Here is a 22,079-nt window from a genome sequence, read left to right on the forward strand (position 1 = left end):
GTTTAGTTTACCTTTGAGTTTTTTATTGTGCCGATCATTTTGTTTCCTGTACTTTCCTGCTGGGTGTTTAATAAGACCATATAGGTATCCAAAAGTTAATTTTTTAACTGTTAGACCAGTTAAGAATCTGGTTCTCGGGGCCACTTGAGAGGGAGGAGACTGGCTCCTCTCATCTTTTGTTTAACCAGTTTGCCATCTTCTGGGATGAACCAGGGTCTTGCTGACCGTGGCCTGGCCTTTGGAAGCACAGGGAACATAGCCCTGTGTTGACTTTCCCCTCTGCAGAGTGTACATTGGTGAGAGTCTGCCGTCTAGTTCCCCATGGCCTCTCTGGTCAAGAGGACAAGTGACTCCCAGAGATGCAAGACCCTTTGGGAAGTGCCCTTGGGACCAGGTTGACCTTATAGGGCAAGGGTCAAAGTATTGGTCTCTCTCCACATTAACATAGGTCTCCAAGTATGTTTAAGTACCCAGAAAGCCCATTACACCAGTACTGGAGAGCAAACCATTCTTTAAAATTTAGCTGTTGTATAGCACTTAGATAAAGCCTAACAGGGACAAATGTTAATAAACTTGATGTAACACTCAGTTTGTTAATGAGAAGCCTGACACACTTAGTAGTAACTATGTGCAATTATTTTGATAAATCATAAAATCTTTTTTTAAAAAACCTTACTTAAAGAAAGTTGAATGCACAGGGCTAAGTCATTATTCCCTTCCTCAGCTTCCAGGAGTAGCAGAGCCTAGGGCAGTGGTTCTGACCCCTTTGGTGGAGTTGAACAACCTTTTCACAGCGGTTACCTAAAACAATCTCAAAACACAGATATTTACATTATGACTCATAACAGCAGCAAAACCACAGTTATCAAATAGCAAGGAAATAATTTTATGGTTGGGGTCACCACAGCATGAGGAAGGTTGAGAACCACTGGCCTAAAGGATCATCCCTGGATGCAGGCAGTTGTCTGTGCCTGTGAGGCTTATTCCCTGAGCCAAAGCCATCATGTAGTAACCAATCAGTTCTTCCAAGCAACAGGATGTTTTTGTCCCACTAGTAGATCAGAACTGTGTCAGCCCTGACAAAGACTGCTTATGGGACTTGTTTATTTTAAAACTTTAACTGCACTATGCCCTAAAAGGAATGGGAGCTAAGTTGGCTATTTTAATTAATATAACCATTTACTTATAATCTAGTTTTTATGTAAACATAAAAACTTATAAATAATATATATAAATATAGTCATATAGAAACATAGATTCTTTCAAAATGCTAAGGATTTTGTATATGTCGTCAGTTTTAGGTTAGACAGTTGGTTAGATCCTATTTTATGAAAGCATGAGCAATTCTTAGTCCAAAATCTGTACCTTTTTTTTGAGACAGGATCTCACTATGTGGGCTTGGCTGGCCTAGAACGCTCTATGTAGACTAGGTTGTCCTCAAATTCACAGAGATCTGCTTGCTTCTGCCTCCTGAGTGCTGAGATTAAAGACGTGCCACTATACCTGACATAAAAATCTGTACTTTTAAAAACTTTTTAAAAATTATTTTTAAATAATTTTGGTATAAATTAGAAAATCAATAATTTAAGGACATGGAGTTTAGCTCAATTATTGATAAGGATTAAAGCAGGCCAAGCAGACACCAATGGCTTGGTTTTTAAAAAACAAATCAAAACTTTTTGTTTTTCTATTTTTTGTTTTGTTTTGTTTTTTTGAGACAGGGTTTCTCTGTATAGTTTTGCGCCTTTTCCTGGAACTCACTTTGTAGACCAGGCTGACCTCGAACTCAGAGATCTGCCTGCCTCTGCCTTCCAAGCACTGGAATTAAAGGCGCACACCACCACTGCCTGGCTAAAAATAATATTAAACCGCCGGGCGGTGGTGGCGCACGCCTTTAATCCCAGCACTCGGGAGGCAGAGCCAGGTGGATCTCTGTGAGTTCGAGGCCAGCCTGGACTACCAAGTGAGTCCCAGGAAAGGCGCAAAGCTACACAGAGAAACCCTGTCTCGGAAAACCAAAAAAAAAAAAAAAAAAAAAAAAAAGATAATATTAAACCTTTAGTTTAGATTGCACATGATAAAGATCTTGAAAACCCTCTTTTTGAAGGTGGAGAGCACGAGCGTAGAAAGGCAGTGGGTTGTTTTTGTTTGTTTAGAATAAGCAATCTTTTTGTTAGATTTATTTATTTTTTTATATGTATGAGTGTTTTAACATTATGCATATTTGCCACATGCATGCCTGGTATCCTTGGAGGACCAAAGAGGGTATCAGACCTCCTGGAGCTCCAGTTACTGACCCATTGATAACTACTGTGTGGGTGCTGAGACTCAAACCCAGTCCGCCGCAAAAGCAGCCTGTGCTGAGCCATCTCTCCAGCTCTAAGGCAATACATTTTAATCTCAATGTTATAACTGTAAATTAAAGTTCATCTTAGAAATGTAAGATGTTATCATCATCTTAATATTTAATAATTTAGCCATTGTATTATACATTGAACATATTAAGAATGTTTCTGAAAAAGAAATCCACTATAATTAGTCCAGTACATATTTACAATGTACTTTACCCAGGGCATCTCAACTAACATGAAACATTTTTATGTCCTATTATTTTTTGTTACCTATGACTATTTCACAAATGGAATAAGATTAATACTATTTTTTTGTTTCTTTTTTTTTTTTCCTTTTATTTTATTTTACAATACCATTCAGTTCTACATATCAGCCATGGGTTCTCCTGTTCTCCCCCTTCCCACCCCCTCCCCTTCCCCCTAGCCCATCCCCCATTCCCACCTCCTCCAGGGCAAAGCCTCCCCCAGGACTGCGATCAACCTGGTAGACTCAGTCCAGGCAGGTCCAGTCCCTTCCTCCCAGACTGAGCCAAGTGTCCCTGCATAAGCTCCAGGTTTCAAACAGCCAACTCATGCAATGAGCACAGGACTCGGTTCCACTGCCTAGTTGTCTCCCAAACTGATCAAGCCAATCAACTGTCTCACCTATTCAGAGGGCCTGATCCAGCTGGGGGCCCCTCAGCCTTTGATTTATAGTTCATGTGTTTCCATTCGTTTGGCTATTTTTTTTTTCAATAATTGAGTAAAACCGAAATTTATTATAAGCCACAGTTGTCCTAGGGACCTCCATGCTATATATATAGCCTCCATGGTTCTATGGGTTGTGGTCTGATTGTTCTTTATTTTATATCTAGAATCCACTTATGAGTGAGTACATACCATGACTGTCTTTTTGGGTTTGGGTTACCTCACTCAGGATGATTTTTTTCTAGTTCCATCCATTTGCCTGCAAGCTTCATGCTTTCATTGTTTTTCTCTGCTGAGTAGTACTCCATTGTGTATATGTACCACATTTTTTTCATCCATTCTTCCATTGACGGGCATCTAGGTTGTTTCCAGGTTCTGGCTATTACAAATAGTGCTGCTATGAACATAGCTGAGCATTTATCTTTATGGTATGAATCAGCATTCCTTGGGTATATGCCCAAGAGTGGGATGGCTGGGTCTTGAGGTAGTTCAATTCCTAATTTTCTGAGAAACCGCCATACTGATTTCCACAGTGGTTGTACAAGTTTACATTCCCACCAACAGTGGAGGAGTGTTCCCTTTGCTCCACATCCTCTCCAACATTGACTGTCATTGGTATTTTTGATCATAGCCATTCTGACAGGTGTAAGGTGGTATCTCAGAGTCGTTTTTTTTTTTTTTTTTTTTTTGGTTTTTCGAGACAGGGTTTCTCTGTGTAGCTTTGCGCCTTTCCTGGAGCTCACTTGGTAGCCCAGGCTGGCCTCGAACTCACAGAGATCCGCCTGCCTCTGCCTCCCGAGTGCTGGGATTAAAGGCGTGCGCCACCAACGCCCGGCTCAGAGTCGTTTTGATTTGCATTTCTCTGATGATTAAGGATGTCGAGCATTTCTTTAAATGTCTTTCAGCCATTTGTGATTCTTGTTTTGTGACTTCTCTGTTTAGCTCTTTAGCCCATTTTTTAATTCAGTATTTTGATGTCTAGTTTCTTGAGTTCTTTATATACTGTGGAGATCATCCTCTGTCAGATGTGGGGCTGGTGAAGATCTTTTTCCCATTCTGTTGGCTGTGTTTTTGTCTTATTGACTGTGTCTTTTGCCCTGCAAAAGCTTTCAATTTCAAGAGGTCCCATTTATTAATTGTTGTGCTCAGGGTCTGTGCTGTTGGTGTTTTAAGATTAATACTATTTTAAAGAGGTTTGGGGGAAAGAAATCATTATTTAAAATCTCTGTATCCAATATCAAATTTTATAACCTAATGAAACTTTTATCTTATGACTCCAATAAAAGTTGCTTTATATAAACAAATAGCATTGTAAGATTTTATGAAACATTTAATAGACTCAGAGAAACTATTTTAATGGGCTTTAAGAAAGAAAGTTAATGCCTTACTTTGTAAGTATATGCTTGTAAGACTTTTTAATACATCCCCCAAATAGTCACATTTCCATACACTTTTAAGGTAGTTAGAAGCCAGCCTGGTCTATATAGTGAGTTCCAGGACAGCCAAGGCTACATAGAGACCCTGTCTCAAACATTTAGTGCCAATGGTTTACTTATTTGGGGGAAATTCTGGGTCAGATTGAGTCCTATTTCCTATTGTCCCAACATAGGAGGATATGTAAAGAATTACGTGGAAACACATATGAACACTCATGACATAATTACATAGTATGGTAAGAAATTCCCTAATCTCTTTCTTTGGAAAGGGGTCGGTCAGTCTGTCTGCCTTTTGGTCATCTGTCAGCCTGCCTTGAGGGCCTCTAGTCCTGTAAGGTGGGTGTGTCTGGGATGGGTCCTCCAGGTCTCTTTGAGTGTGTGGAGCCTGAGGTTCCCGTACTATCGAAAGTTCTTAGGCTGACAGCTCTCTGTGTTAGGAAGGTTTGGAAATAATTCTTCAAGGAAAAACAGAGCAATAGGACCGACATACGTGAAAGTTGTGTTCCTTCAGAAAGGCTGCGGGAAGACAAGAGCTGCTGTAAAGAAGGACAGAGTCGGGTTTGGGAGTCCCCATCAGACAAGATAGAATCCACATGGGAGACAGGCAGGCATGCCCAGGGTGTACTCGTTTCCTAGTGCTGTTTCAGGGGTCCCCAGAGAAGGATCACCGTCTGTGGTTGAACGTGGAGTCCGGTGGTTCCTGAATGTCGCAGCCTTGTCCTTAGAGGCATGCCGTAAACCTAAGAGTGGACAGGTGACAAGAAGCTTTACTCCTGCGTGCCCTGTGAGGCTTGGTGTTCTCCTCTCGTCACTTTCTTTATTGTCACTAATCCTGGTGGGGAGTCACTGTTGTACAGAGCCGTCCTCGGAGCCAGACTGCCACCCTCCCCATGAGGTCGGCTGTGCCTGCTTGCAGAGGATCCTTCCAGCTGGGCTCATGGACTGCTGCCTCTCCCTTATAGAAGGAGGGCTAGGGAGGGCTAGGGGACCCTCATCGGAGTAGCTGGCCACTCCTCCCAACCAGGTGAAGGCAATTCTGCCTTAATTGCATGTGGCGTCAGGGAAGGGCAAGTAGTACATAGGACTGGAGAGGACTTAGGGAGGAGGGCTCCATGTAAGTGGCCATAGAAGAGTGGTCATCCCCACTGGGTGCAGACCTCCCAGTGTGGCTCCTGCCCACCACCCCTCACACATTGCTCTGTAAGCAAGCCTAATTAACTTATTGGTTTCTCGTAATAAGTGTTGGTGGAATCGCACCTTCTTAATGTGTTATTGGGATCTTTGGAGGAGGGGTAGACATTGTTTATCTCCTCCAGGGAGGAATTTTACCAACAGCCATATTGACCCTTATATAAGGCACTTTAGATCACTTCCCTTGATTTTTATAAAGTGGGTCCAGCTGTAGGATAATATTAGAGTTTAAGATTTTATCTCTTGGCTGATTTCCCCCTCTCTCTGTGTTGAGGCCAGACAGTATTCCAGTAAAACATTAACCTCTGTTGTTGGTTTTTTGTTTTTTGGGTTTTTTTTTTTTATGTTGTTGTTGTTCCTTGGGGTCAAGCTTATCCCAACTCTTGAGGCTATGTAGTAGCTTGGAGTCCAAGGAAATAGAAGACAGATTTCCCAGAATGATATGTAGGCAAATTTCCCGGAATGATCCTAAGGAGATAGAGACAAGTGCTAGAAGAGCATCTCCAGTGGACTGGAAAGGGGCCTCCTCAGAGAGTCCAGGCAGAGCACCCCACTTCCTGTCATCACACTCTGTCCCCAAGCATCTGTGGAGGCACACGTGAGTATAGCTACAAAAGAATTAGAAACACTGATTTTGTGGACTGGAAAGATGGCTCAGTCGTTTAGAGTACTTGTTGTTCTTACAGTACAGAGGACCTCGGTTGGATTCCCAGCACCCATGGTGGCTCACAACCATCCATAACTCTAGTTCTAGGGGTCATATGCCCTCTTCTAACCTCCACAAGCACCAGGCATGCATGTATACATGCAGGCCAAACACTAATACATAGAAAATAAGACAGTTTTTAAAAAGAAAACTAGCCTGTGTTCCAAATGCTCTTGGTCTTACTTTTCCTCCAGCCAAAATATCTTGAGTGTGTGTTTGTGTGTGTGTGTGTGTGTGTGTGTGTGTGTGTGTGTGTGTGTGTGTGTGTGTTTGGGGGAGGGGTTGACAATATTTTTATTAAATCTTTGAGTTTCATACAATTGCATACAATTCATTTTGAACATTTACCACCCTCTTCCATTCATCCCATAATTACCTTTTCTACCCTGCCACCCAACTTTGAGAAATCTTTTTTCCAAGTTAGGTTTCTATTGCTGTATAAAAACGATGACCAAAAGCAACTGGGGGAGGGAAGGGTCCATTTGGCTCGTATTTCCTCCTCACAGCCCATCATCCAAGGAAGTCAGGCAGGAGCTGCAGCAGAAGCCGTGGGGGAACACTGCTTACTGCCTTGCTCAGCCTGCTTTCCTATATAATCCAGGACCGCCTGCCCAGGGATGGCACCACCCACAACGGGCTGGGCTGTCCCACATCAATCCTTCATCAAAAAAAGAAAAGAAAAAAATTTCTCACGGACTTGTTTACAGGTAGTCAGTCTAATGAAGGCATTGTCTCAACTGCTTCCTCCTTCCAGATAACTCTTAGGTATGTGTCAAGTTGATGAGAAACAACCAGCAAAGATTCCCCCCTCCCCCTTTCCCCATGGAGTCCGGTTTGTGTTGCCTAGCTAGTCCTGGGAATGGGGCCTGCCTTGGTACAGTCAACCTACCAGAGCTCACATCATTAAAGAAAACTGACTCTCCCTCATCCAGCAGCTGCCAGTACCTGCAACTCTTCAGCTAGTGGTGGGATTTCATGCCTACTTTCCAGCCCACCCAACCCCATGCTGAAATTTTGTCTGGCTGGACCTTGAGAAGATCTTATTCATGCCGTCATAATTGCTGAGTTCATGTGTGCAGCTGCCCTGTTGTGTCTGGGAAACACTGTCTTCTTGATGTTATCCATCACCTTTGACTCTTATAATCTTTCCACCTCCTCTTCCATGAAGACCCTGAGCTTTGGAGGTAGGGTATGATATGTATGTCCCATTTAGCACTAAGCACTCCACAGTTTCTTATTCTCTACACATTGACCAGTTGAGGGTCTTTGTGTTTATCGCCATCACTGTAAAGGGAAGCCTCTCTGATGAGGGTTGAGAGATGCTCTGATCTGTGGGTATAGCAATATGCCATTAGGAGTTGTTGTAATACTAGGTCCATTTGGCAGAGTAATAGAATTGGGTCTCCAAGGCCTGTGACTTACCCAACCTCAGGTTCTTAGTTCCTTAAGCAGTGTTAGATATGGCTTCCATCTCATGGCGTGGGCTTTAGAGCTAATCAGAAAATCGTTGGTCACTCCTATAACATCTCTGCCACTATTGCACCAGCAGGTGGATTTTGTCAGACTGATCATTCACTGTAGCTTGCGGGGCTCACAACTGGATGAGAATGATGGTGGTTTTTCTCCTTTGAAAGTATGCCTAGCCCCTTCCAGTTGAGTACCAGCTTGATTTCTCCATGTTCTGATTCCAGTATGTGGTGTCTTCAGCAATAGCGCTTAATGTCAAGTTCTGGAATATAACCAAGGGGGTTGGCAAAGCCTATAATGAATGCTTTGGGGTCTATGTGACCCCATTGTTGGGCATTATTTAAAATATACTGCATTTGCTTCTTTCTCTCTCTGAAGATAAATCCTCAGTGGAATAAGATCTCTATCCTAAGAAGCTCTTTAAAAAAAATAACAAAAATGAAAAGAAAAAAATAACAACAAAACAAAACAATGTCTGAACTGTGAAGCTACAATTTTAGACAAGCTATGACTTAGTGTATGAATAGCTTTGGCCTTTTGTTATTCAACTTTTATTTTATGTGCATTGATATTTTGCCTTAGTTGTGAGCTGCCACATAGGTGCTGGGAATTGAACCTGGGTCCTCTGTAAGGGCAGCCAGTGCTCTTAACCACTGAGCCATCTCTCCAGCCCCTGGTCTTCTTATTTTAAATGACCACACAGATTAGAAGTATGGGTGGATTGAGGTTTTTCCTTTGAATCTGATGCTCAGGAGAAATGCCTTATTACAGAGGAATCATTTCCATACTCATAGAGGCAAGTCTGTCCACAGTAAATGAACAGCAAGGATGAGGGCAGTCAGGATCTAATAGAGCAAAAGGAAAGAACTTATCCAAGAGATTGGCAGAGACTCAGGACACACTCAGCCTGGCTTTTATCATTTCAGACTGTGCTCCTGTGATGTCTCGCTCTTTAACCTCTGAGTCCATTGGGTCGGGATCCCAGACTTCAAACCCTTGTCTCCATTACTGTTATTATAATTATGGGTATGTTACTGTAGGTGTGTGGAGGTCAGAGGACAACTTTCAGGAATTGTTTCTCTCCTTCCACTGTGTGCTTCCTGGGGATTGAACTTAGGTGGTCAGGTTTGACTGCAAATGCCTTTACCCACTGTACCATGTGGTTGATATATTGTGTACCCCAATAAACTTATCTGGGGGTTAGAGAACAGAACAGCCATAATATTGAACATAGAGGTTAGACAGTGGTAGCACACGCCTTTAATCCTGGCATTCCAAAGGCAGAGATCCATCTGGATCTCTGTGAGTTCAAGGCCACACTGGAAACAGCCAGGCATGGTGACTCACGCCTTTAATCCCAGGAAGTGATGGCAGAAAGCAGAAAGGTATATAAGGCGTGAAAACCAGGAACTTGAGCTGGTTCAGCTTTTAGGCTTTTGAGCAACAGTTCAGCTGAGACCCATTCGGATGAGGACTCAGAGGCATCCATTCTGAGGAAACAGGATCAGCTGAGGAATTGGCAAGGTGAAGTGGCTGTGGCTTGTTCTGTTTCTCCGATCTTCCAGCATTCACCCTAATACTTTAAGATTTATGCTACAGTACCAACTCCTTGGCCTGTGGACATCTTTCAAATCTTTGGGAAGATAACCTCACTTATCACTGTGTGCAAAGCAGCCACCCCCACTCACTGGCTGTAATGCAGAAGGAGCCTCATTCCCTTCCAGAGGAATGATTCTTGCTTGTTCTCTCTGTTGGCAGGGAGACTGTTGAGCCTGAGGCTTCTCTTGCCCCTAAGAAGCTTCTCTAGTTAAGGAAGGGAATATAGAACAGAAGCAATTGTAGCTTGGGCTCTATGGTCATGTTTTGTCTGGTCTGCATGTTGTTGGGTTGTATGTAGTTATGATGATGGTGATGGTAATAATGGTGATGGTGGTGGTGGTAGTGATGGTAATGATAGTGGTGATAGTGGTGATGATGGTGGTGGTGGTGATGATGATTGTGATGATGATGGTGGTAGTGGTGGTGGTGATTGCTCCCTTGGCCAGTAAGTCTGGGAAATGCTGGATATACAAAGCTCATCTGGGGAGTAATTTGAAACAAGATTTATATGAGGCTTTAATGGCTCCCCCAGGGGTTAAGCAAGAATTCCCCATGGTCTCATCTTCCCTACACATATTCCTATAAATGGATGTGGACCACAACAAGCCATTCCTGCTACCAAAGTTAAATACACTCTAAAAAATCCAGTTCATTATGTTGCCTTACTCAAACATAAAGATAGACACCTGTAGCACACTGTCTGGCTCATGTCCTTGACAGTGCAGTGTAGGTTAACACTGGCACACTGTCTGGATCCTATCCTTGACAGTGCAGTGTGGGTTAACACTGGCTCACTGTCTGGCTCGTGTCCTTGATAGTGCAGTGTGGGTTAACACTGGCTCACTGTCTGGCTCGTGTCCTTGACAGTGCAGTGTGGGTTAACACTGGCTCACTGTCTGGATCCTATCCTTGACAGTGCAGTGTGGGTTAACACTGGCTCACTGTCTGGCCTGTGTCCTTGACAGTGCAGTGTGGGTTAACACTGGCTCACTGTCTGGATCCTGTCCTTGACAGTGCAGTGTGAGTTAACACTGGCTCACTGTCTGGATCCTGTCCTTGACAGTGCAGTGTGAGTTAACACTGGCTCACTGTCTGGACCCTGTCCTTGACAGTGCAGTGTGGGTTAACACTGGCTCACTGTCTGGTGTCCTTGACAGTGCAGTGTGGGTTAACACTGGCTCACTGTCTGGATCCTGTCCTTGACAGTGCAGTGTGGGTTAACACTGGCACACTGTCTGGATCCTGTCCTTGATAGTGCAGTGTGGGTTAACACTGGCACACTGTCTGGATCCTGTCCTTGATAGTGCAGTGTGGGTTAACACTGGCTCACTGTCTGGATCCTGTCCTTGACAGTGCAGTGTGGGTTAACACTGGCTCACTGTCTGGATCCTGTCCTTGACAGTGCAGTGTGGGTTAACACTGGCTTTTCTCTCTCCACAGAACATTGATATCACCAATTTCAGCAGCAGCTGGAGTGACGGACTGGCCCTCTGTGCTCTGCTCCATACCTACCTGCCTGCCCACATCCCATACCAGGAGCTGAACAGTCAGGAGAAAGTAAGTCACTGCCTATGCCACCCACTTCTCCTCCGGGAGAGCCAGCAGAACTTCTGAGGCAGTGTATAACTGGGAGGGTAGGTGTGGTGGCTTGGAAGAAAATGGCCCCCAAACATTAGGAGGTGTGGATTTGTTGGAGTAGATACGGCCTTGCTGGAGGAAGTGTGTCACTGCGGGGATGGGCTTTGAGATCGTCTGTGCTCAAGCTGTGCTCAGTATAGTACAGTTCACTTCCTCTTGCCTGTGGGTAAGATGTAGAACTCTCAGCTCCTTCTCCAACATCATGTCTGCCTTCATGCCACCATGTCCCACCATGACGATAACGGACTAAACCGCTGAAACTGTAAGCAAGCCTCAATTAAATGTTTTCCTTTAGCTGGGTATGATGGCACATGCCCTTAATCCCATCACTTGGGAGGCAGAGGCAGGTGAATCTCTGTGAGTTCAAGGCCAACCTGGTCTACAAAGAGAGTTCCAGGACAGCCAGAGCTACACAGGGAAACACTGTCTCAAAAAATACAAAAAGGTTTCCTTTATAAGACTTACTGTGATCATAGTGTCTTCACAGCCATAGGACATTGACTGAGACAGTGAGGGAGGCTTAATAGAGCTAAAGTGGACACCAGGAAGGGCACAGGGGACAGAATGTGACTGCAGTGTGGGGTCCTATCCTCAGCAAATGTGTCAGCCACCCTTCTCAATGCAATTGTTACCAAGAAAAACAGTGAATCCCAGTTTGCTGTGGTTGCTGATAAGATCCTATCGCCTGCTTTCTACAGAAAACCCTGGTTTAGCTGTGACCTTCATTTTTCAAAGTCTCTTTCAGTGCCGAGAGGGGAGTTAGGAGGGGTAGCAGAATTCCCTTCTCTTAAAGGAGGTCCGTCTTTTTTCTATTAAGCTGACTGGACTAGACTCACCCACATTCCAGAGAATCATTTGCTTTATGGGAAGTCCACCAATGTAAATGTTAATCTCACCTAACTATGTAGACCAGGCTGGCCTCAAACTCACAGAGACCTGCCTGTCTCTGCTTCCCAAGTGCTGGGTCAAAGGCATGGGACGCCATGTCTCACCTAATCTCATCCTTTAAATGCCTGCCTAGAGGGCTGGCAAGATGGTTCAGTGGGTAAAGACACTTGCTCCCAAGCCTGACAACCTGGGTTTAGTAACGGGGACCGGGGTGGTGGAAGGAAAGAAGCAACTCCCACAAGTGTCCTCTAGTCTCCACACGTGAGTCCTCGTGCGCGCGCACGCTTGCACACACACACACACACTCACACACACACACACACACACACACACACACACGATAAATACATGCGAGAAACATTTTAAATAGAGAAAGAAAGAATGTTTGGCTAAATATTTGGATACCAGACATAGCCAAGTTAGCACACACACAAAAATAATAATAACCATCCCAGAGTATCTTACAGGACCGGCGGTGTGGCTAATGGCAGAGCATTAATCCAGCAGTGTAAAAGCCCGGGTTTAATCTCTGGCATTGAAACGTGATTTTTTTTTTTTTCAAAGCATTTCCATGTGGAGTGCTTTATAAAGTGTGAAACAAGCTGAGTAAAGTCATGTAATGTTTAAGAGAAAAAATACACAGTGCATCATGTTAAGGCTGAGAGGTCTAAAATGATTCCAGTGTTATGTTAGGCAGGCAAACAGCAAAGCTGGAGTTCAGATGGGACATCAGAGCAAGAGGAATGGTGTGGGAGGAATCCAGGAAGATTTGTGTTCTGAATTTTCCCGGTAATGTTGGAAGGGCAGATATAGATGGCGTATGAAGCCGTGAAATTGAGGGTTCGCCAGTCCCCCTGGTCTTAATTGGGACTTAAGCAACTCTCATAACTATAGCAAAATACCTGAGACTGTGTATGTTGTTGAGAAAAGAGATTCATTTAGAGCTTTGAAAGCTGAAAATCCAAAATCGAGGCAGTCTCCTGAGGGTCTCATAGTGGGTCGCATTCCAGCAGTGAGACCATGTGTGGAAGGGGAATGCAGGGTGAGGCAGGAAGCCAGAGAGATCCAGATGCCAGCTTTGCTCTTCTCACAGGAAGTAATCAGCATCCCAGGAGAACTGCACTGATCTCTTCAGAGTAAGATTTCCAGACACCTGCTTTGCTTCTGCATCCCAAAGGTTCCATCACTTAACACGTACACTGTTGGCCGAGCTTTCAGCACCTGAACCTTCTGGGACACACTCAGGCCCTGCCCACAGCACAGTAGAAGCACAGAGCGGGCCCAGCAGAGGGACCTAGAGGGGAGCAGAGTCGGGACCATCAGCCATCACAGAGGCCAGGGGCACAGCAGGGCATCTGATTGTGACCCAGGAGTCATTCCTTCCCCACTCTCTTGATTTTCCACTCCCTTCCTTTCTGGTGTGATGTTACAAAAATAATTATGTAAATAATGAGCATAACAAATTTCAAAGTAATCAGCAGATCTTCCTAAAATGGCCATACACATTCTAAAACCTGAGTCTTCCTGAAAGTGATGTGTTTATTTGTAGTCAACAGGCCTGGCTGCTCTGTCCTCCAGTCAAGTCAGATCTGTTGGAAAATAGTGGGCCTGCGAATGCTTGCTCTCACACTTTGTATCATGAGCATTGCTTCCTGGTGACCAAAACCCCTTGCCTCACTCTGGACCCCTGAGACTCCCACACCAGGCACCCTGCCAGCTGCCTAGTGGCCCTCTGCAGATGTGCAAATGTGCATCAGGGTAGGCTGGCAGCAGTATTCTTGTTTCTGTTATCCTTATAGGACAGGGGTCCCTATTTCCCACACATCTGGTTGATTTCTTTTGGGGGGTCTTTGCTGATGTCATCAAGAAGTGCCAGTAGTGAAGGACCACTATAAGGAGTCAGCATCACGTACCAGGAGTGTCATGTCCCAATCTGTCTGACTTCACAGCTCCCCTGTCAACTCCAGTTGAGTTTGAGTTCTAGCACCTGGGACTCTCAGTTACCCCTGGCCCACTACTCCCTGAAGGAGTATCTGGCCCCGTCCTGGCCGCACCCTAAGTAGAGAAGCAATGGCTACAGCTCAGGATGTCATGAGTAGGGGTGGGGGTGCACTGAGAGAGGCCAGATCCATCCATTACAGAGGAGGGTTGTCAAGATGATGTGCCAATAGAAGCCCATTGATGCAGCATCAGTTGAGCTTGCATGGAGCTTTTAATGAGGTTAACTTCCCTGAGGTGACAGTACCACTGGGCAGGTTTTCCCTGAAGGGACATGTTTGAGGTTGGGCCTCAAAGGGAGCATAACTACTACAGACCCTTTTGGATGAGTTAACATGGTTAAGACTCTGCCCTGTGGTCTTATGTACTCAGTATGAATGGGTTGTTGTTGGTTGGTTGTACTTTGTGGAATACCCAAAAGGGCACTAAGGGAAATAGAACATTTGTAAAAATCTGTTAAAATTGAAATATAAAAATTATATGATAAAGGATCTGGGCTCAGTGGTAGAGCCTGTGATTAGCATAGATGAGTGCCTGGATTTTATCCCCAGCACCAAAGAAAACTAGTTCAGAATTAAAAATAAGAACTGGACACAGTGGTGCATGCCTATGAACTCAGCACTTGGGAGGCAGGAACAAGAAGATCAGGAGTTCAGTGCTGTCCTTAGCTACACAGTAAGGTCAAGGCTAGCCTGGGCTACACGAGACTGTCTCAAATAAACAAGAATATCTTGTATGGTATTGAAGGGATATGTAATCACAGGGTGTACATTACAGTAGCTAGGAGGTTTAGGTGAGGTATTTTGTTTTCATTAGAAATACAGTCTTCAGATGTCAGCCTATGAAGCTCTTCCATGGAGGCAAAAGTCAGGTTATAGAGTAGAGATTGATTATGTTGGTACCTGAAACTGAATATGAATGTGAGTCAGAGCTTTTCTCCCACTTACTTGCAGAAAGATGCTACACCAGTACGGTCCTATGAGCCAAGCTGGGACCAAGTTCTGCATCAGATAGGAACTAGTAGGTCCAGGCTCACACCACCCTACACACAGGGCAGAAACTGAAGAATGGCCTCTCACTCTGTCCGCACCTGTATGACAGAGCCTCCACTGAGGCAGAGCTCACAGCCTGAAGACCTTGGTTCTCCTGCCCAGCCTCTTCATTGGGCATGCCCTCTTCTGTTCTCTAGCCTCAGCACAGCAACCACAACAGTGCAGAGTGGAAAGGCATTAGGATGATGACCCCCTGGACACTAGTGTCCTGCCTCCATCAAAATGAGCAAAAAATCATTTTTATAAACAAAAAAATCACCTCTATCATGTTCCATGTTATGCTGTCTCAGAGCTCTTTGAGGCAGTTTTCCAGTACAGTCCGTTTATTTTGTGTTTAATTTCTTAGAAAATATACTTTCATTTGAATCCTACAAGAGGGTCTTAGCAGAATTCTAATTAAAATATTTGGTTTAGAAATGCCTTCTCCTTAGACTTTATTAGTAACCCAATAATACAAACTAAAACAAAAAAATACAGTGTTTAGCTTGACACATTTGGCAGGTAAGGATACAGAAGGGAAAAAAAGAGCATGATTATTGGAGCTGAAAATGGTGTGCCTTTTTAGGAACCAGTTTGGCATTGCAATCTCATGAGCCATAAAAACTGTTTGTGTCTCAGCTTCCTGAGCAATGTAACCTAAAAACTGGCCTAACGAAAGGGATTCTAAAATAAGAACAAAGGTCCCATCAGCACCAAAATGGGGGTTGCTCCACTCGCGTGGACTGGAAGGACCCACTTGCTCACTTCTGCTCAGCAAACAGAGCAGCATCACAGCAGCAAGGGTAAGGCTTCCACTTCTTGTCCATCAGTCTCCCTAAGTGTCAAAGAAGAAGGATGGCGGACTGGGCACTATCACCAGAGATCAGCCCCTTCCCAAGGTGACACCGCAGGCTGGAAGAAAGCATGCAGAGACGTGTCTGCTTTTCCTCTGACAGCGTTGATACATCAGCAAGATGACTCCAGTGTCAAGCCGAACCGTTTGGTCCAGGGCCAGATGTTCAGATGAGGCAGAGTGAAGACCATGGGAAAATGGAAAAATAGAAAATAGAAAAGGACTTGAACTCCTGGATTCCAGTGATCCTCTTTCCTTAGCCTCTTACATAACGGGGACCACAAATGCACGTCCGGCTTATGTATAAAATTTAAATATCACTGTGGTAAAGTGCTTACCTAGCATACATAAGGCCTGGGTTCAGTCCCCAGTACTGGGGAAGAAGAAAAAAACCCTATATGTATCATATTGCAAAATTATACATAGGACATAAAGCATGAACATGCTTCTCACTGGTACTTAAAACATCTAGTTAAATTTCTAAAACTTAATGACTTTCATATGAACTACTGAGGCAGGATGACATGACGAGTAATTGAGATTATCTGTACAAAGAGATGTCAGAGAATAGCCAAGGAGAATCTGGGAACAAAGCCCAAAGTAGGGCTCAGTGACTCCGGGGAATGGTGCTATTCATGTTCTCAGGGGAAATTATTTTCAGCTTAGAATTCCCAGTCCAAGAATTCTCTTAACCAAGCATGATGGTAGAAAGAGGATTTTTCTGTATGAATGCATCTGGACAATGTTTTCTCTATGGCCTTTCTCAAGAATATACTTCAAAGAGATGGGGTATAGTCCTACAACTGATAAGAGGTTCTGGAAAATTGTGGTGGTAGAAAGATTTCGGTAATGACTAAGAGCTTCAGAGGAGAAGGTGAGAAGGGATACAAAGACACCCTGTCCAAATGTGAGGCAGAGGCTCCATGTGAGGACAGAAAAGCAGCAGGCTACGGAAGTTAGGAATTTCACACAAGCAGCAGAATGAATGCACCAAAAACAAAAACCAGATGATGAGGGACAGTTCTGTCAGGAAGAGAAGTCAGGAGCCAGCACAAACTATAGGGAAAAACAAACCTCAGAAGAAAGATGGGGACTCAGTCTCAACAAGGTGTCCGCTGACCTCCACAGACTCACCATGGTGTGAGTACACTCACACAGAAGTAAATTTTAGAAAGAAACAGTGGTGTAAGAAAATTACAGTCACCAAGAGATCACTAGAAGAAATAAAGACAAACTAGAAATCCTAGTCTTGAGAACTAGGATTGGTGAGGAAACAGTTTCTCATTTGGTTATATGTAACTGCCTTCATGTATGACTTTGATCGTTTAGATTAGGACTAGGTCTCACTATGTAGCCCTGGCTGGCCTCAAACTCCTAATCCTCCTGCCTCAGTCAGAAGTGCATCAATGCCATACCCGGTTTGATTATGATTTGTGACATAGTCCTGCTTGCTCTGCAGCTGACATCTCTCCTGGCTCTGCCCTTCCTCTTCCCAAAATTCTCTTAGTCTGGCTCTTGAGCTCAATCTCTTCCTGCCCTGCTATCACCCAATCAGCTTTTTATTAACAATGACATAATCTATAGCATTTCCCCCTTTTTGTCAAATTAAAAAGGAAGGTTTTAAACTTAGAATAATAAAATTATATATAACAAAAACACTTATTAAGTAAGAATTACAGTAACAATATCCAATCCATTTCTATTTGACAAAATTAGAGAAAATACTCTATTACCTGTCCTAACTTGGTGAGTCTAAAGTTTCACATCTAATTTATCTTTATCATAACTAAGAAAATCTATAGCTATAACTATCTAGTCTTCAACTCTGTCAAAGACCCCAGAAGGGTAAAATATTACCTAATGACAGGGACATCAGGCTGGCTGGACAGTCACCCAAAGTTCCTCTATAATGTTGGGGCATCCAACTTTGGCCTATAGGCTTAGCATATCTGATAGATTTTTTTCTGTGAAGCAGGGAATTCTGAAGGACTGTCCTATCTTGTCTTGGCAAAGTTCATCAGTCACCTTTCTTGCATCCTGCTGGTCAGTTTCAGCAGTAACTGTCAGCAGTTGAGGCAAAGGCAGTTTCTTTGCCCACATGGCTAGCTTTTGCCATAAAGAAAACAAACTCCATACGAAGTTTTTTTGATGCCCATCATTCTCTTTGAACTAATTGGTGCTGCCAGGAGCTGATGTGTCTCACTGTCAAGAAAAGTCTAAGTTCTTAAAACATTTAAATGCCATATTCTGAAGGTCTTTGAAGTGGTTGAAGATTGCCTATCTATCTGAAATATATCGCTGTATGACTTTGAAAACATACTTAATATGACTATATTGCTATTATAGATGACTATTAATCTATATTTCTTAATTATATATTACATTTTAAATAAACTATATAAACATAATACCCTAAACAAGAGTAGAAAAATGCATACAGTATAACAAAATTAACTTTAAATTTGTATCAATAAACCAAAATCCATACTAATATAAAAATATTTAAGATTAATAGTTATTTCTTAGGTTAATCTGCCCTTTTATCATATCATTTCTATATCATATCCCCTTTCTTCTTTTAGAAAGAGATCTCTGAATTTAACTCTTTTGTTTAGCCTCTTTTTTACTATGACCAATAACAATTTATAACCAACCTCCCTAAATGATGGAAAATATCCATATTTCATTTTTGGGGAATGTGGGTGTAGTTTTCTAAACTACTTCCTATTGATTGAGGGTGCTGGTAATCTTTGGGGTACCCTGAGAAAATTAGGATTATAGTTAAGTCCTGACTGGAGTATTCTGTGAGGCTGTATCATCTCAGCTAGCAGTCTTGAAGCACAACAGAGGTGCTCTGAAACATTGAATCATCTAGGCCATCCATTCCCATCAGAGATTTTTCAGGGGGTCTTCCTTAATCAAACCTAATTTTTCTTAAGCCCAGAATGAATCCAGAGCCTGTCATTTCCTCTGGAAACAAAAGCATAACCTCTCCCCCAAAGTGACATATCTTTTGACTTAAAATTTGAAGTCAAGATAATTTTAAAATATATGGGTTGGTTTAATATAGCAGTTTTCATAATCCAAAATATTTTAGTAGCCAAAAAATTTTAAAGACAACACAATAATATACATAATCCAGACTCTTTGTATATTTTCCATGTTTTTGTGGTTTATTACATTTTTTATTACTCTATTTCTTTTTAAGGACATTCTTTGTGCATTTTCTTTTCTCTCCCAAGCCTACATATATTTTTAAACACACTGTAACCCATTTTTTGTCTGTATGAGCAAAAATCCTAAATCTGCCACACGCAGGTCCATTGAATAAACACTCAGAGGGAACTTAAGAATGAATCTATAGTGTTGTAGAGATGGCTCAGTGGTTAAGAGCACTGGCTGCTCTTCCAGAAGACCCTGGATTCAATTCCCAGCACTTACATGGTAGCTCATAGCTGTCTATAACTCCAGCTCCAGAGAATCCAACACCCTACACAGACATACATACAGGTAAAACACCAATGCATGTGAATAAAAAATAATAATAAAATTTAAAAATAAATGAATCTAGCCTTTTGTAGCTACAGGAGGATCCAGCCTCTAAGGACTGAAGCACTTTCCCTTCACCCTAGGCATTTTTATTTTTCTCCATGTTTACATTTTAGCCAGTTGATTTCCAATAGGTTCAAAACAACCTGAAAGAAGCTTCCAAAAATACAGTACCAAATGCAAATTTCTCTGTTCATCAGGTACCACAGCTTTCCAGGTTCCCAAACAAAGTTTTGCATAGACTTTGTATCCTTGGGAAACTCTCAGACAAGATTCACATAGGGCTACAAGAGAAACAAAGGGTAGCTGCTAAACAAAAGAATTAAGGCTAGGTGCTACTCTCTGGAGCTAGCCCAGGAGTAGCTCAGCAGGAATGCTGCTACAGATCTCCCTTTCCTTCATACAGAAGTTAATTATCTTGAAGGTTATGCAGCTTCACAGCATACACAGCCTTTTTTTCTATTGGTCTTAGAATATTATGTAAGTAGACCAAAATGCATTTTATATTTTTGGTTGTGAGCCTAGCCTTTAACGGCTGAGCCATCTCTCCAGCCCCCAAAATACATTTTAAAGCCAATAAAGTTACTATTGCTAGAACAAGAACAACATCTGCTAGGATAAGAAATCTATTAAAGTGATTCATAGGATTGAATGAGGCTATGGGATCTGCTAGACTTTCCATAATGTCCATTCCTGTCATACCAGATAATTTTTTGCAAAAGTTTCTTTAATTTCTTTCGGTGAATCATAAACTATTTGAGAAGAATTAGGGTAACCCATTAAATGCATCTCAACCTTATCCCAATCATACTTGCTATCATTAAATCTTAAGGGTATGATATAATAAGAAGAGACATTCCAATAACATTGTAATTTTATCTGCTCCTTTAGAATTTCTAACTGATCCCCTAATAGCTTACCTTAACTCGGCTAATTCATTCACTATCTCATTATCAATCTTATTTAGTTCAGTCCAAAGTTCTTCTAAATGCCTATGCCAGCCTCTAATGAATCCAGTGGTCTGGATTTCTTTATGAAGTGCTACTCCAGCTGTTGCTGCAGTGGCCGCCAATGCAGTGATTCCCAGAATTACTGCAACAACCAGTCCAGCCATTCAGCATATTCTTTTTTTTTTTTTTTCTTTTTCTTTCTTTCTTTTTTTTTTTCGAGACAGGGTTTCTCTGCGTAGCTTTGCGCCTTTCCTGGAGCTCACTTGGTAGCCCAAGCTGGCCTCGAACTCACAGAGATCCGCCTGGCTCTGCCTCCCGAGTGCTGGGATTAAAGGCGTGCGCCACCACCACCCGGCTCAGCATATTCTTTTTAATATTCTTTCAGAGAGATTTTGTACCATGATCATCACAGGAGAGTCTTGCCATGGCCTTGACAATTTCACTAGTACCCAGATTGCTAGCCTTGTTCTAAGAATATATAAACTTTCAAAGGTCAAATTTAAAATCATACTTGAATTAACACAGGTATGAAGGGTACAGCATTCACAAGTGATGCTGTAATGAATATGGTGCCATTGTACAGACCCTTTTAGTGGCCAGGAAGGTAATGGTATACATGCCATAAAAAAATGGCTTTGATTTAGTCTAAAAGACAGAGTGTGCTTATCATCCTTAGTGTTTAATTTTCCTTCCCTCGCCTTAAGAGGGTAGAAGGCACTTTCCAATTTCCACAAGTGAGTCTGTATTGAATTGCCAAATTGCAGGAGAGGACTTGCCATTCCAACTCCATGCTACCAAATAGGTTCATTAACAGAAGCACTGATTTCCATAGTTCCATTCAAATTATACCATTTGCATCTTAACTCTGAGTGAGAATATTTTCCCTTAGAGGAGCCATAAGGGCTCCAGTCAGTGACGTCTCCTTGGGAGGTATTAGTTAGCACTCAAGGCCTCCTACTCTTACACTGTTGCCAATGCACCCAGTCAGACTCCTTGTTGGTAACCCTCATCTCACAGAACAGTAGATTTATGGAACTAGTAGCATTAATCTCTGTCCTTTAAAACCAGATGCATGAAGCATATAAAACTTACGACGATAATCTTAGGTAGTATTGACTATGGATAGCCATACTTGAGGGGCTATATTTAGGCATTGAATTCCATTTCCCAATCAAATAGGAATTCCTTGTTCTCCAACAGTGTAATAAGTCAATCACTTTACCCTCCTCCATTTGGCTGAGCAGAACCTCAGTTGTTAAGGACCAGGTAGCCAAGAAGATTCATTAACCACTACAGAGATATCCATATCTTCCCAAGAAATAAGTTTGTAGCATTTAAAGGCTTGTGAGTCATGTGAAATATCATCTCCCCTTTGTCACACAAACTCTCAAGCTGTCCCCGGGTTAGGGGCTTAGTTGTCTGCTCCAAAGGAATCCTGTGTCTTGACTTTGGCAGAGGCATCTCTCCATCTACAGCATCTTGGAGATGTCTCTTACTCATGCCGGATTTTTATCACTTTTGATGTTATCCACAATTTGTTATCTCCTGTGGAAACATAAGCATGACCTTGACCCTAACTTGGCACTTTCCTGTAGCCGGAAGGTTTCTCTGGTCCCGCCTAGGCCCCAGGTCCTGCAGCCACTCATTCAATAATCATTCAGAGGCTTAATCTTATTTATAAACTGTATGGCCTGTGGCAGGCTTCTCGCTAGCTAGCTCTTTCATCTTAAATTAG

The 22,079-nt window shown here is 42.7% G+C and overlaps 1 protein-coding gene across 5 annotated transcripts in view; it reads left to right on the forward strand.

Moving 5' to 3' along the window:
- Specc1 (sperm antigen with calponin homology and coiled-coil domains 1) overlaps positions 1 to 22,079 on the forward strand; it is a 278,263-nt gene that overhangs the window by 238,695 nt on the left and 17,489 nt on the right. For all 5 annotated transcript variants that reach the window (XM_006973560.4, XM_015992424.3, XM_015992425.3 and 2 more), the window contains one exon: positions 10,878 to 10,994. In XM_006973560.4, coding sequence (XP_006973622.1) covers positions 10,878 to 10,994 — 117 coding nt within the window. The remainder of the gene's footprint in view (positions 1 to 10,877; positions 10,995 to 22,079) is intronic.

Source organism: Peromyscus maniculatus, chromosome 8 (genome assembly GCF_049852395.1).
Source record: "Peromyscus maniculatus bairdii isolate BWxNUB_F1_BW_parent chromosome 8, HU_Pman_BW_mat_3.1, whole genome shotgun sequence".
Classification (NCBI taxonomy): domain Eukaryota; kingdom Metazoa; phylum Chordata; class Mammalia; order Rodentia; family Cricetidae; genus Peromyscus; species Peromyscus maniculatus.